Here is a 12,990-nt window from a genome sequence, read left to right as displayed (position 1 = left end):
CAATATTCTGTCACCAGAGCAACATCTATTTTTACTATTGGTAAAGCAGAAAGGGAATGGTCATATTGACAGCTCTGGGATAGAAGAATGCCTGCACTCATTTCAGTGAGATGTTAACTCTTAAAACTTGATTCCACGGATTTCAATATTCAGATTGAAAAGAAATAAGCAGAAAACTCTCCATTTTATTTTCACAGCCATCATTTCAGTACTGAAATAATTTGCTTTCCTGAAAACTCAAGTTTAATTTCATTGCTTCCCTGGTACCAAAGGCCCCAGTGGCAAACTTTGCTTTTGTCAAAATCTCTAGCATAATTTGGAATGACTTTAAAAGAAAACATGCTTTTCCAATATGTAAATGTAAAGCCTACCAAGACCGAAAAAGTTTGGATTGGTATAAAGCAAACTTAATGTTATTATACAGAGAATACTGGGAGAAAGTTACTCCAAGTATTTTTAAATTACTGTCCAAAATAGCTTGTTTAAAGTACATACAGAATTAAGGAAAGCATCTTTCTTGATATGAGTCAGAATTCAAAGCAAAAGCCAAGGGTTAGTTTGCCCAGAGGGTTGGTGGATGCCCTGTCCTGCAGGATGGATGGGGCTCTGAGCATCTGATGGATCTGTAGATGTCCTGTTCACTGGAGTTGGACTGGACAGACATTAGGGGTTCCTTCCAACTCAAATGATTCTATGATAATATATAGATATGCTGGCCTCAAACGGCGAGTGGAACAGATTGAGTAGCCACAGCATGGCCATTCACCTCATTCCCATGCTCATTTATAAAAAAATGAGAAATTCAGTGAATACAAAATACATACATAAATACACAAAGCCCTTCATACTTTTCCATCTGAATATATTTTATCTACTTTTTTTTTTTTTCCCACTGCAGAATTAATACAGAAATTTAAAGAAAGCAGCTTCCAAACTACACTGCTTAGAAATCAGAGGTAAGACAATGGGTCTGTCACAGCATTACAGATTAACTCAGCTTTGTCACAAGTTCATTGACTGCATTATTCAAAAAGTGATTCCTTACCTTCGGAAACCTTTCTTTGTACACATGGTTCATCATTATTATTTCACTGTCAAAGGAAATTGGGGAGCGACCCGGGCTGGAGGAGAAAAGAAAGTACATCATCATTTACAGGCATCACAAACATTGCTCACCCTGTCTGCAGGGGGCAGACAACCAACTCCTTGCTGTGAACACAAGCTCTAACACATGGCCATGGGCAGTGGGACACACGTTACAGGTACATCTGCCGCTGCTCGCAGTCTCTCATTGCCCTCTGTGGCGATGGCAGCAGGGCTGCACAGAAATCCCTGTTATCTCCAGTCTGCAGTGCCAGGAAGGCATGGAGAAAAGTTCAGAAGGACCCCGAGATGCCTTTGCTGTGCTCTGTGTGCTGCAGCAGGGATGCATGAACAGTGCTATTCAGCTAAATCTCATATATAAATACAACGGCAATAGGAACAGAATGCCTATATGAAAACTGCACTCCCTTGAGACACATTACACAACAGATGCATATGCATGTATGCATAGGTTAACATGCAACTCCCAAGGCACACCAAAAAAAAAGGACAGTAAATCTTGGCCAACTTTATTTATACAACCGTTTGTGTGTTTTTTAATGAACAGTTGCATCTCATTTCATCACATGTGATGGTACGCAGGGCTCTGACTCATCCCAGCACTGAGGGCAGCCGAGTGAGGTAATGCAGATAATCCCCAGCCACAGGATCGCCTGAAGCACCTCGTTTTCCTGGTGACGTTGGTTTAGCAACTGGGACGAGAGAAGGCTCCCATTATTTGGCATATTATATGACTACTGTCCTCACAATTTTAAGAGTAAGGCATATTGCTAAAGATATCTTCTCTACGTAAAAAAACCCAACGCCAACACTATTTGAATCAGTTCAAACATTTTAAACTCGTGAAAGACAAATCTCTCTAAATGGAATAAATGCATTTTAAATTCTGAATGCATTACGGTTCCTACCTTGCCGCTAACCTATTTAGAGGAAAAACATTCTTTCGGGAATAGATATTTACAATTCAGAGAAAATTTAACTGACTGGCTCACAGAATATAGCAATACGAATCTCGTTTCATGCCCGGTGCTGGAATTCCATGAATTACGTTGTGCCTTGGGTTCATTAAGTTTCATTCCTCAGCTTGAGAAAATGCAGTTTGGCCTAAATATCTCACTGAACACGTATGCTACAAGAGAAAATCTAATCTGGGTGCTCAGAGGTTACTCATGCCAAGTAAAAAAACATTTTCTTTAATATATATTCTTAAGAGAATGTATATCTTAGCTTGGTAGATAGCTGTTTTTTATAAAGAAACAATTTCTTTCTAAAGAAGCCTACAATTACATTCACAGAGGATATGTAACATAATAAACATAGGGATTAGAGCTTTTAAAAAGTCTTTTATACATATATATATATACACATATATCTTATTTGGAAGCAAATTTCCCCACACATGTAGCAAAGCGCATTTATTCTCCTATCTCTAAGCTCAAACACACCAGCAGAAATGCACATCTGTCTCCTGGAAGTTCACCTGGAGCAAAACATTTTGGTGAACATAGTTAAGGACGCATTTATTTTTATGTAATGAACTGTTTCTGTGTGATTTGAGTGAGGTATACGTTACAAGGACATATAACTCCTTTGATACTTAGTATAGAAATATGCAGGCAATATATACTCAAGCACCTGAAGATAAAAGCCAGGATGAGGGTTCAAACTCTCATTCTAAATGAAATTCTCCCAGTATAATACGTCAAATTAAATGTCTTGCTGACTGCCGCCCCATGTTGAGCTTGAGCCTAGGAAACTACAGAAATGACTCTATGGGTAAGTGACTAACCAAGGCTGGCTGCCAGGCACTGCTGGTTATTCTACATCACTGTGGAGATATAACCAGAAGAAAAAGAAGCCATGACCAGGTAGGTAATGAATGCTGCCAAGGGAGAATGGAAGAGAATTTTTAAGGAAAAAAAAGAAGTTTTGATACATTGTGCAGGCATGACAGCTTTTCAAATGCAAAAGCTCTGCACATCCATATAGAACGCACAAGATTTCATACGCAGTACAAAAACAGTCTAACATTTCAAGCCTTACAAAGGAACAGATTATTTTCTGTAAAACAGGACACATACTGTGCACGTGCATAACATCTCAAGACAAAAAGCAGGCTGCTTCTCTCTTCCTGGTGCAGACGGGCAGGTCAAAGAAATGATTATTGTCAGGGAGTTTTTCATCTCAGCAGAGCAGACATTAGAAGAATAATACCTGTCCCCTTAAGCTTAACAGCTGAATGAAAAACTGCTCTCTTCTTCCCTCCACTCCATGAAATTATGTTGTAGACTTTCAGCGACATCTTTCTCCCACAAAGGTTTTTAGCTTGTCACAACTCAGGTCTCTTTATCTGACGTTGGAAAGTGAAAATAGCTCACAGACAGCTATTTCAAGGAGCAGCATATTCATAAATTTAATCTCACAAAAATTTAGCTCAACAGTGACTACATATAACCGAGCTGTTTATGAATCTGCATCTTTTCTCTTTGACAGCTGTAATTAGAAAAATGCAGAGCACTTAAATGCTCTGTTTCATTTCCAGAAAGAGAAAATAAGGAATTTTAAAACTATAAAGTTGCATAAAGTACAAACCAAACATGCCCTGCTGAAGGTGAGCAGAGTGCTGGTCTTCTTCCTCCCCCCAAAAATCCATTATCTAAGTACTTGGCCTTGAAGAAATCACATCAGTACTGGGCGTCAGAAAGCTCCCTTGGATAAAGAGAAGGTAAAGCAGAAACACCAGATCCAGCACTACACACAGACCACAGCATCACACCTTGGGCCTAGTCCTGCTTCTGGAAAAGCCAATGACTAAAAGAAAACCAAGCTCAGCAGACCAGGATCCATTTTTGAGATAAAACTGGACTACGTGGGCCACAGGTGTGCACAAATCTAATCTTTGGTCCCATCCTGGACACTTTTTCACATCAGCTTCCTCTGATAACCAGCATTTTCTAGGAATTACCTCTGTACATTCTTAGTGGGAGGGTCTAGCACATGGGAAGCCACATGGAGGAGTGCATTAAAGCAGCACTGCTCAGCCAACTGATGAAGCAGCATGCTTGATTGAGGATGATCTCATCTACTTCAGCAATATAAAGATTCACTGCTGTAATCTTGAATGCTTTTAACCTAGACAATCGTTTCCTGAAATATGGAAAGAGATCAAGAAAACAGGGAAGATTGGTAGGCAGAGCGCATGCATAATGGTAGCTCTTGAAGAAGCCACTGCTAGCTAGCCCTACTGTTATCTCCAGCATCTCCCACTTGTCAGTTGAAGAATGACAAGTGAAGAAAACCAGGGAAAGATGGAGGGCAGCAGCCCAAGTTTAGCATGAGAATTCATGCTCTCCACACATTTTACTCCTGGAAGAGAAGATCTCCTTTGGGTAAAGCCCAGGACTGTTCCAGCGAAGTGAACACAGCCCAGACAGCTCTCTGTAAGCAGTAATTTGAAGGATGTGAAGGTCACATCACATAAAAATAGAACAGTTGAGAGATGGTAGTTAAGAAGTACCTCTCTGGGCAATAAAGAAATATGCTCTTCTACTAAAGAAACACCGTGAACACTGAAATGGGTGCATCATGTGAAGATGCAGCCTTTCATTTAACAGCTGAGTCTGAATCTCTTGCAGACAGATGGGAGAACACTTGCCTTCAGTGACCAGCTCTACAAACATCACTTTTTTGAACCCCGCTGCAGTGTCAGGCCACCTCCTTCCCCTGCATATCAAAGTCATTAAAGGTGTTCTGAATAAAAGTTAACAATCAGTCATAGACATCCGGCCATCTTTTAAATTACAAAGATATGACTGCCTCTTATGGAACCCATCTGATGTATTTTGTTCATCAGCTTTTCGTCAAAGCTGATCAAACAGAACCATTAAGTACCTTTTAAAATATTACATTCTTAGGAAATTCCTGCCTGACTTTCAACACAGCAACTGCTCAGATTTTATTTTTTAATTTTTTAATTAAGTAAAAATGTCCTCTCAGCAAGTGAGCTAATTCTTGTGTGGGCAAACAAATAAGCAAGCTGTGCACTGCATAGGGTCTGGTCTTCACATATGTCAACACTTGTTGTTTACAAGGACGTGCAACCCCCTGCCAAACAGAGTGCTAACTCCTACAAACACTGATACACCAATACAAACAATTGGAGCAATTTTCTTGAGGATCCAGGGCCAGGATGGGATGTTTGTTAGCAGTCAGGGTGCTTTAGAGTCACACAGCTTACCAGTGCTAGCAATAAGCGAAATGAAAAACAAATCAGAAACAGTAAGTTTAAAAAAGAATATGTTACTTCACTCTAAGCTTTGGAATACCAATAAGGCTGGCTATTAACACACTGAAAACTGGAAAACTAGAGAAAGTATTTAACAAATGAATATGAAGCACACAGTCATGACACACTGGATTAATCTAGTCTTGTCACAGATGATAAAGCTATGATATGATAGCTCTGCTTTTAAGTGGGCTTACAGAGATCGAATTCCCAACAAACGGATAATTCATGTTAACAAGAAAAAACAGAATTTGGCTCTTTATTTTATTTACATCTTCCTAGCTTCAGGAATAGTGTTTTATGCTTCTTGATGTCAACAGCGATATGTCTGTGTTAGAAAGGACAATAATTACTTTAGCGATGAGTTGTCTACCTACAGTAGCTGTCCTATCTACGAAGAATTAGTATTGCTACATCTACACTGGGCAGCGATGGCCTGTGTTAAGAGTGACAGCAACAGGACTGAAGTAGGACTGTCATTCAAAGAGACTGGAACAATTTAGTACAAATCACAACACTACTCTCTTACTACACAGCATTTGGTAGAGATTAAGTGTGCTGCTACCTACAGGACTTACCAGCTCTTGTAGATAACTGAGTAACTACACTTAGCAGTTCCGTATGCAATTATCATGCAGCCTGAGCTGTAGTTTAGAACATAAAATAATTACAAATAATCATGACGTGTCCCTTCTGCCATCACATGATATTCACCACACATTTTCTTGTTAACTTTTTCACTTCTACTACAAACTCCCCCTGAGGTCCTGAGCTGGGGCACACTGATTCAGCATTTCCAGCTGACATTGATTTAAAAGCAGTATTACCTCTGATAATATCTGATATTATCAATGATACCCTTGGATGAGCAGTCTAAGGTAGATTTCACCTCTTCATCCCCTGCTCACATGAATCCTTTTTGCTTCATAACAAAAAGTTACGCAGATGCTGTAGAAAGTATGTGTCTCTCAACTTCCATTCACTTGGTCCAGCACTAAATTCATAGCAAAACTCAAGGCTTTTGCCATGATATAAAATGTTGGTGAATTTGGTTTGGTATTTTTTTGAAAGATTGTTAGAGAACTGCAAGAAAGACTGCCCAGTGAGTTTGTGGAGAATTCAAGACCTTTCTGGACATGGTCCCAAGGCAATCTGCTTAAGCAGAGGTTTGGACAAGGGGACCTCCAGAAGTCCTTTCCAACATCTATCATTCTATAATTCTGTGAAAGATTCTTAGTTGCTTCTATTTTTAAGTATGGAAAAAAAAAAATCAATTGCAGAAGGAAACAACCCCTGGATAGCTACCTCCTGAAGAACTGATTCTCTGAAACAGTAAAAATTACCCAACTGCTAATGCAGTTTTCTGTGCTATTATAAAATTGCTCGTGGGTGCAATTCTATTTAAGGTTTTGACTTCATCTACTCTAGTTTTCATTTTACTTTAGAAACCCTGTTGGAAAAGTTACTAACGGTGACTGTAATGTATTTCCTATAGGACTGCAGCAAAAAATCTGAGAAGCAACTTCACTAAAGGAAATATACATCCTGTAGGGTCACTCTATGATGCTTTTGGATCATGTTTTCACAACTCAAATCTTCGGTGTCAAATATTAAAACAAATAATGAAAACAATTATTTTCTGATTAGGCGAGGTGGGGTATAAGCTCATTAATTTCAAAACCATGCAACAACAACAAAAAAACCCAAAACCAACAGCTTTCTCTTACTGTTCTTAGAACTGAAAGCACACATGTAAAATGCAGTACTTGTGCCCAACATCTTAAAAACCCAATGAACACCACCTGAACTCACCTGAGACTGCGCGATCGAGGCCGCAGGGCTGGAGAGTGACGCCCTTCCTCATCAGTGATGCTCTCAGTACTGAAATGCTTTGTCAGGAAATGAAGTTCGTCTGCCGTGGGCTGAAAGGGCAGCTGGTGCAGCTTCTCCTGAGATGAGCATGATGACTGAGTACAGAAAAAAATACAGAAAAGAAATGCACTAAACGCATGCATAGGGGTCAGCTAATGAATGGAAGAGGAACGGATTCTGCCAGACACTGCACACTCCAGCGGAAAAGAAAGCTACTTATCAGACCAGGTGCCTCTTTTGAGCATTCTCAGTAGGCTAAGCCAAACCTTCTGTACAATGACAGAGCTGGTGAGACCGGGACAACTTTGGGAACAGGCTAGGAAAGGAATACACATGATTCTGGAACCATTACATTTGATTGTGAAGGTAACTACCATTAGGAGACAGAAAGGAACGTTCATTAACACCAGTGTTCCCCTGGAAAGGACATGGAGGTTCCTGGAGTGGTGAGCAACTTTCCTTTTCCCTCATGCTCTCTTAGCTCAGGAGTTTCACTAGCATGCAGAATGCTATGGAGCTGTGTAGACGCGAGAGCTTTCACTGATCACTGGCTCTCCTTGGAAAATGCTACATTAAGTAGTCTGTATTTTACTTCTCCATGATCTCCATCTAATTTCTCCCTTTCTTCGCCCATCCTGCTTCCTTTCTAGCCAAGCAGGAAATAATAAAATGGAAGTAGCTGACTTTGCAGAGCTGTAAGATTAATAGTTTCCAGTTGTAAACAGTAAAGCAGTTCATTTATGTTTAAATAAGTTAATGCATTTATATGACGTCTCACGATAAGGATAGATGTGAAACAGATTTAATTCTTGAACCTGAATAAACTCAAACTCAGAAAAAAAGTGTTGGTAACATCAAATGTGGGATGTTCCAGGAGAAAAAGCTGTAGGCAACTATGGGCTGCACTTCTTGTGTGATTTTTTTCAATGTCTTTTCCATTTACAAAGATAAGGAAACAGATTACATAAGGACAATTTATAAAAAGCCCTGAAGTGCCAGAGCAGCACTGAGTAACACCAGCGGGGCTTATGAAAAACACCATACTAGCCTAAGTTCTGAGACTTCACTGATCTGGTTAAATTGCAGAGAAAAGAATCCATCTGAAAGCTTTAGGGTGTGAATGAAATCCTCAAGGATGGCTGGAACAGGGAACCATCAATTCCCATGTCTTCCTTCAGGCAGGCCTAGGTGCACAGATCACGTGAGGAAGTCCTGTCCATCCATATGCATCTAGAGACAACTATCCAGATGGTGTAAAAGCTTACACTGCTCTTATCTACACTGAAGTCACAGCAGAGTGAGTGAGAGCCCCTCTCTTCATAGCTTTTTTGCTGTACACACTGCTTATGCCAAACACAGGAAAGATTCTCTTTATGACAGAATGATGCAAGCACTATTTGACTTCGGGAGCTTTCTTTGATCACCTGTCTTCCACCATACAAAGAGTAGGAAGAAGCAGCTGCTTATGCAAAAACAGCAACACTTTTCAAAGTAAAGGTGTTTGAAATTCGTGATGAACAACACCAAGCCTGCAAAAGAGCAGGAAGACTAAAAGCACAGGGTTATGAAGTGCTGCATTAACAGGCACTCGAGCTCTAGCATTAGAAATGAATCACTTATTCAAAATAAAAATAAACTAAAACTGCCACATTAAGGAAAACTTGCACTCATCAACTCACTAGAGTTAGAAAAGAAAAATCAAAACTGAAATTCCCGAAGAAAACATGTCTCCTAACTGCAAAGCCACAGTCAAAGCTGTATTAGTGAGCTCACGGAGGGCACAACAAATTCCTTCCTCTCTTTAAAAGAAATCAGATCATGAAGTTTGTACTTCCAGGGAATAACTAAGAGTAGCTCTGGAGATAAAGACCATGATGAGAAATGTACTTTCCTCCGCCTTTCTAGCAGCCTTAGGGCATCCAGCTTTCTCAGTAAAAAAGCACAAGAGCAAAGTGAAACAGTTCTGAAATATTGATTTTTTAAGTAATCATATCACTGTACTCAATACTTGCAGCAGCTTAACACAAGCATTCCCCTGGTGTCTTAATTACAGATGCAGAATTGGCCAACTCTTCAATAAAAAAAAAAAGAAATCAAACTAATTATGTAGTACTACACACAAACTCTGCATCTAGAAAATGAATAGCAAATTAGGTGCTTAAAAATAATTGTGTATTGGCCCATTCATGTGACTATTCTGCACCCATTGAACTTGAAAGATCTTCTTAGCTTTTTCAGTGTTGGTCTGATGGAGTCTTCACTATTTTTATGAAAAGGATAAATACGATGGGGTTTATTAAGTGCCAAGTGAAATGGAATTAAAAATTCAAGCAGAACTGACAGGTTTCCACTGACCTTAGAACAGGTAAGTGCCTCGGTTTGTTCACTTGGTTGGTTGGTAGAAAGCAGATCTATGATCACAGAAATGTACAACAGCTCTGCGCTATGCAGAAACTCAGGCCCAGCAATGACACTTTTCTTCTCGATATTTAATTTCCTACTGATAGCACACCAGAAAGAAAGTCTGTTGCCATTCTTCTCTCTTGCTTGAAAATACAATTTAGAGTACTGATCACACCAAATGGAAGCCCAATATTCTGTTACATTCTTATCCACGGCATTAATTTGTCGTGCTCTTCTGACAAACCTCTTGACATCTTCTTACTTCAGTTTTAAAGTCTATACAGGCGTAATACTGCTCATCAACTCCAGAGGTGCTATTCAGATCAATTCAAATTAATTCTAATCTATGGAATACTATGACAATAGTGTTGTCGTTGATAAGTAGTAAGGAGGATTGGCTTAGAAGCGTGGTACAAAGTTTAATGGCTCCAAGACTGCTTCAGTACTTACTAAACACCGCATTTCAATGTCTTTCTGAGAATGTAAGACTGGATCAGGAGGAAGACAAGAGAGAAAAGACTCAGATTTGTAGAAAAAAGAAAAAAAAAAGAGAGAAATTGGAAATAAAGGTTTTACTCTGTTTCCTTCAGGAATGTGAACTGAGATCTACACATGACTATCACCACTTACTTTGCACTACACTCTCCTGCCTTCCATTGCTTACAACTATAATACTTAAACTATTTAGACTGATGCTTCCTATGTGACAAGTCTATCTCTCTTTTATGGAAAAGTTTCAATCAAAAAGAAGATGTAACTGTTTCTGGGAACAAAGCAAGATAGGAATATTCTTTCTTTCCTATGTCAGAAAACTGGCAACTTTCTAAAAGTAGCTTTCATGTTCTTTTTTCACAACAAAGACCAATACATCCACAAATTTATCTTGTTACTTTTGCTCTCTCCATGAACATCTACCCCAAGGCTGGTCAAACTACAATTTCTTGGGAAAACTGCTTATCACACCAGTAAATAAGGACTGAAGACAATGCACGCAGTTCGGTCTCCAACTTCACAGGCATCCCGGAAGCACTCTGTGACTGATTATCAATGATTGGACTATTTATGTCACCCCTACAGAAAGTAACTACATACTTTCCATATTCCAATAAATTGTCACTTGTCCCCTAAAGAGGGCTTATAGTGATAAAGGTTTAAGACTACAGAAGCAAAAGCAGAGCTCCTTTTTAAAAGCTGCTCTCTGGTACTTTGATACAAAGTAGTATATTGTACTGCTTGGCAATGACACCAGGACCACCTTTTCCCATGTCGCTAATGAAATGTTCTCCTGCATTTCTCTTTGCTCCTCTCTACATACCTGTACACACACTTTTCCTCCATCGGGAGGATGAAATCAAGTCTAGTCTCCTTCAAAGGAGAGAAAAAGTTAATAAATAAATAAAATTTAAAAGTCCCAAGGGACTGAAGATAACAAACTGTAAAAATAGTGCAAACCGGAGTCTGCAGGAACGTGTCTGAGCGTATGAAGCAATGAGATGATATTAATGACAAAAAATGAAATTTTAATCATGTCAACTTATAGCTAAAAGGAAAATTTTGACCCCAATCTCTTCTCCTAATATATGGAATGAATTTAACACTCATGTTCCAAGGACCTATGAAGATCAATTTGTACTTGAGAGGGTTTATGGATGAACTTACTAGAACATTTCAGGAAGAAAATAATGATTCTGCACTCAGAGTAAGATTATTACTCATTAAGGTTAATTACTTAGTAAGATTAATATTCATGGAGTACTGAGTCCTAACTAATGCAAGTCTTACAATTACTAGAACACATTCTAACAGTACGTATAAAACAAAATAATCAGTGTGAGTATTATAGAAAGAAGGAATGATATGTGACCATGCTGTTAAGGCACTCACCATTAACACATACATAAAAGCATGATAACTCAAGCCTGACAGGTAACCTTAGCATTTCTAGTCTTTCTATGCATGGCATCGTAAGATTATTAGGTATATAAACACAACTCATAGGCAGAAACTAAAGAATAAGATAAATTGTATGAAGTATCTGAGAGCTATAAGGGTTAAAATGGTGTTGGTGACTTATTGATGTTAACAACATAGCAGCCTTTTGAAAGTAAAGAAGAATTCAAGCAAACTGCAGACAATCTTTCTAATGACAAGTAAGAAATCAAAAGCTACACTAGGAGATTCAAATTATTGAAGCTGAGTTAACAGATGTGGATTGTCAGTTTTTCCTTCTGCTAGCAGATTTTAACACTAAGAACAGGAAAGCAGGCGAGGATTTCATTTCCCAGTTACAAAAAAGCTGAGATCTTGCTGGCAATTATGCACTGCCTCAGAGCCCTGCCATTTCTGACACATCGTGCCTCTCAACCAAGCAGTCGAGCCAAGTGCTACACTGGGATTTCACCAACAGTAAAAGTGCAAGATGATAGGAGCTGGGAAATGGAGGAAGAAGCAGTGGAACCAATAATTAAAACAATTTTTAAAAATAATTAGTATATTTAATAATGTTAGCAAAAAAATGGAGGAAGATCAGATATTTTAGTAAAGACTCGGAAGCTGATTTGTTAGGGTGTGTTTGTACGATCTGAATTGCTTGGAGAAGTCTAGGCCACTTACTGAAACTGTTGAACTGGGAGTGTTTGTTCCATATCCCGATGAGGGAAGGGAGGCCAAGGACCAGCGGCGTCCATCCGTTCTGGGGAAAGAAGCAAAGAAGTTACTGTGATAGATGTACTGTGGTCAATACCTGGAGGAAACAAACATCTACTCCAAATCTCTTAACTCTACGGGTTTTTTAAAGTCTTGAGATATTCAAGTAGACCAGCTATCTTTGTGAAAAAACAGCAGGGGTACTTTTCAAGAGAAACAAATAAGTGATCTGCGAAAAGATAAAGCAAATGGGCATCAGATTCTTGCATTACATGAAGTAGATGCTTTTTAAATATTGCCAGTTGTGCAAAAATGGATGTTCCAGGAATGAACAAATAAAACTCACTTCTTTGAAAAAGGATGTCTTGCCTAAAGTTGTTACACAGTTCCTTGCCTTTCTAATAACGCTGAAAATTGAGGGGGAAAAAAATTGTTTTAAACCACGAACTTAGTGGAATTGGCCTTGTTTGTTTACCCTGTCGTAGCCAATAAACATGATTCCCAAGGACAAAACATCCTGAAAATGCTGTCAGACAGTTCTTGTTTTTAACAACGTTGGAACTGAGGACAGTTTTTCTTGGAGAAGAATCAGTCCTGCACTTCTTGAGACCTTATTCAACCAGTAAAACCCACCTCAGTGAGCTTGGAACCCAAACAATACATCCCAGCCCACCGTGCTT

At 39.1% G+C, this 12,990-nt stretch overlaps 1 protein-coding gene across 4 annotated transcripts in view; it reads right to left on the bottom strand.

The window, feature by feature from the left end:
* MAST2 (microtubule associated serine/threonine kinase 2) overlaps positions 1–12,990 on the bottom strand; it is a 151,928-nt gene that overhangs the window by 33,345 nt on the left and 105,593 nt on the right. For 3 of the 4 annotated variants that reach the window (XM_072343106.1, XM_072343107.1, XM_072343108.1), the window contains 3 exons: positions 12,278–12,356; positions 7,202–7,356; positions 1,046–1,121 (listed from right to left, as the gene is read on the bottom strand). In XM_072343106.1, coding sequence (XP_072199207.1) covers positions 1,046–1,121; positions 7,202–7,356; positions 12,278–12,356 — 310 coding nt within the window. Of the gene's footprint in view, positions 1–1,045; positions 1,122–5,967; positions 6,031–7,201; positions 7,357–12,277; positions 12,357–12,990 lie in introns of those variants that run through there. The other variant, XM_072343109.1, reaches the window with a different exon arrangement.

The sequence above is a fragment of the Excalfactoria chinensis genome, chromosome 8 (genome assembly GCF_039878825.1).
Source record: "Excalfactoria chinensis isolate bCotChi1 chromosome 8, bCotChi1.hap2, whole genome shotgun sequence".
Classification (NCBI taxonomy): Eukaryota; Metazoa; Chordata; class Aves; order Galliformes; family Phasianidae; genus Excalfactoria; species Excalfactoria chinensis.
Note: the sequence above shows the minus strand (reverse complement) of the source record. Positions and strands in the feature narration are given on the sequence as shown.